This window comes from Penaeus monodon, chromosome 29 (assembly GCF_015228065.2).
Source record: "Penaeus monodon isolate SGIC_2016 chromosome 29, NSTDA_Pmon_1, whole genome shotgun sequence".
Classification (NCBI taxonomy): domain Eukaryota; kingdom Metazoa; phylum Arthropoda; class Malacostraca; order Decapoda; family Penaeidae; genus Penaeus; species Penaeus monodon.
Window position 1 is genome coordinate 37,940,725 of NC_051414.1, and position 2,093 is coordinate 37,942,817.

Sequence of the window (2,093 nt, forward strand, 5' to 3'; positions counted from 1 at the left end):
CCATTTTTTATTATTTTTTTACACGCATGGTTTAAGATATTAATGTCCTTTTCAAAACCAGGATGTATGTGTTGATGCAGCATTACTCAGCAGAAGATCTTGAAAAGCTTATGGTACTTGCAAGTCATGTATAGTGACTAGTCATGATTAGGTGACGTCAAAAATTCATAATGTGAAAACAAAATTTAGTTACCAATTTTATCCTCCATTTTTGTGAGAGGCTCTCTGGTATATGTTTAAAAAAATGCATCATGTGTGATTAATGAATATTAGAAAAACCTTTTGAAATTAATATTTAACTGTATTAGGTCAGCTAACGGAGAGTAAATTCATGTATGTTCTAGTTAATCAAGTTACAAACACAGTTAATACTTCTTGTTTAATTTCTAGCAAATACATGTATTTTCTTTAGCTACTGCAAATTATATAATGGTTTGAAGAACTATTGTTAGCTTTTCCTTGAAAATATATAAACAAATTTTAATTTACTAAATGGGTTGTTAATTGTAATAATGGAATATTGTACTAAAAAGTGTATGGTAGAATGCAGAAGGCTAAAGTTTTTTCTTTAATCATTAGAATACAATGTTACATTTATTTATTATGTATTTTTGCTCTGTTAAAAGGCCTAAATGGTTTACGCCTGTATTGCCATACTCATTACCCCAATTATGATATGTAACAAATTGATGAAGATCAAAGTGTTTTGAAGCAAATGTCTAAGTGCTTGGAAACAAGGACATGAATGACACTAGAATTTTTGTTTGTGTACATTTCCACTGGATATGGTCTCTGTAATGTCAGATTTAGAGTAATTATGAATGAGAATCAATTCCATAATGGAGAATATGCAGTTAATGCATTGATATTACATATTCAATAAAATTATGAATTTGGGTGAAGATGGAATATTAGAACACTGTTAGGCAGTTCATGCATAGTAGGGTGTAAGGTAGACATTTGCCAAGTGATCTGTAGTCTTGACCTATTGAATCTTTGGTTGCCACCTCCCCTGAGTATTAGTATAGTGCTAGAAATCCCAAAAGTTTGATCCAAATGCTTGATCAATACTTGGGCTCTGTAATCCAGTGAGCCATTAAGTACAGATGTTCATTCTTATTTATACTTTTTCTGCATACTCTGCCTTCTGGCTCAGTTAGATTGTATGATGAAGAAGGTCTCCCAAAAACACATTCTTAACAGATAACTCATTTCAGAAAGACTTATTAGGCAGGTCTGTGTCATGTACAGATAAATGCCTTAATTCAGCATGTTTATTATTAGGTCCAAGACCTAATTATAGTATGCCTGTAGTAAAATCTCTATAAAAAAAAAAAAAATCAAATTAGTAAGCTCATAATTACTATGAAATTGTCTGAATAAAGGTTAATTGATGTGCCACAGGAACACAGTAAGATATGTACAAAATGTTTTGTGCAGATGGAATTCATGCTTGTTTAGGTTATTCGTAATCATGTCATGCACAGTGATAAGTAACATTCCTTTATATTTCTGCAGTCTAGTTCTTAAGATTGATTGATAGAAAGAAACAGTATTGTTCAGTAAAGTGAATGACTTTCCACAGGTTGAGAAGCTCTTATCCCTGTGTCCAGGGGAAAGTCATGGAGGAGTTTACCGTGTGGACCAACGAGGACAAGATGCTGTGGTCGCGCTAGGAGTGTATTTTCTTGAGTCGGGCCTGCAACATGAGGCCTTAATCCTCCAGTACCTTCTCCGACTGCTTCGAGCGCTCCCAAAGGCTGTATGGCTGGACGAAAAGAAAATTAACTTGACGGATCGTAAGTGGGATGGTCATTGTGGGGTGGAAAAGTGATTATTAGTAAATATTTTAGTCATAGAGGTATTGTGCATAATGATACAGGGTTATTAATGATAAGAAACCCATGAAAACATTGGAAATATTGAACTGTAGTTATAATGGTGATGGTGATGTTGACCAGTAGTGCCTGTGCATATGCATTCACCTCTAAGGTTCTCTCTTTTTTTTTGTGTATATATGGCTTCACAGTCTTGAGTCACAAGGGGGTTGATTACTAGACCTACTTGACATCACTCGTTTACACATTCCTTGA

At 34.0% G+C, this 2,093-nt stretch overlaps 1 protein-coding gene across 3 annotated transcripts in view; it reads left to right on the top strand.

Moving 5' to 3' along the window:
- The window catches only part of LOC119592241 (phosphatidylinositol 4-kinase alpha-like), a gene marked incomplete at its 3' end in the record, with an annotated part of 26,480 nt that overhangs the window by 1,800 nt on the left and 22,587 nt on the right, over positions 1-2,093 (top strand). For all 3 annotated transcript variants that reach the window (XM_037941074.1, XM_037941076.1, XM_037941075.1), the window contains 1 exon segment: positions 1,586-1,799. In XM_037941074.1, the coding sequence (XP_037797002.1) occupies positions 1,586-1,799 (214 nt within the window).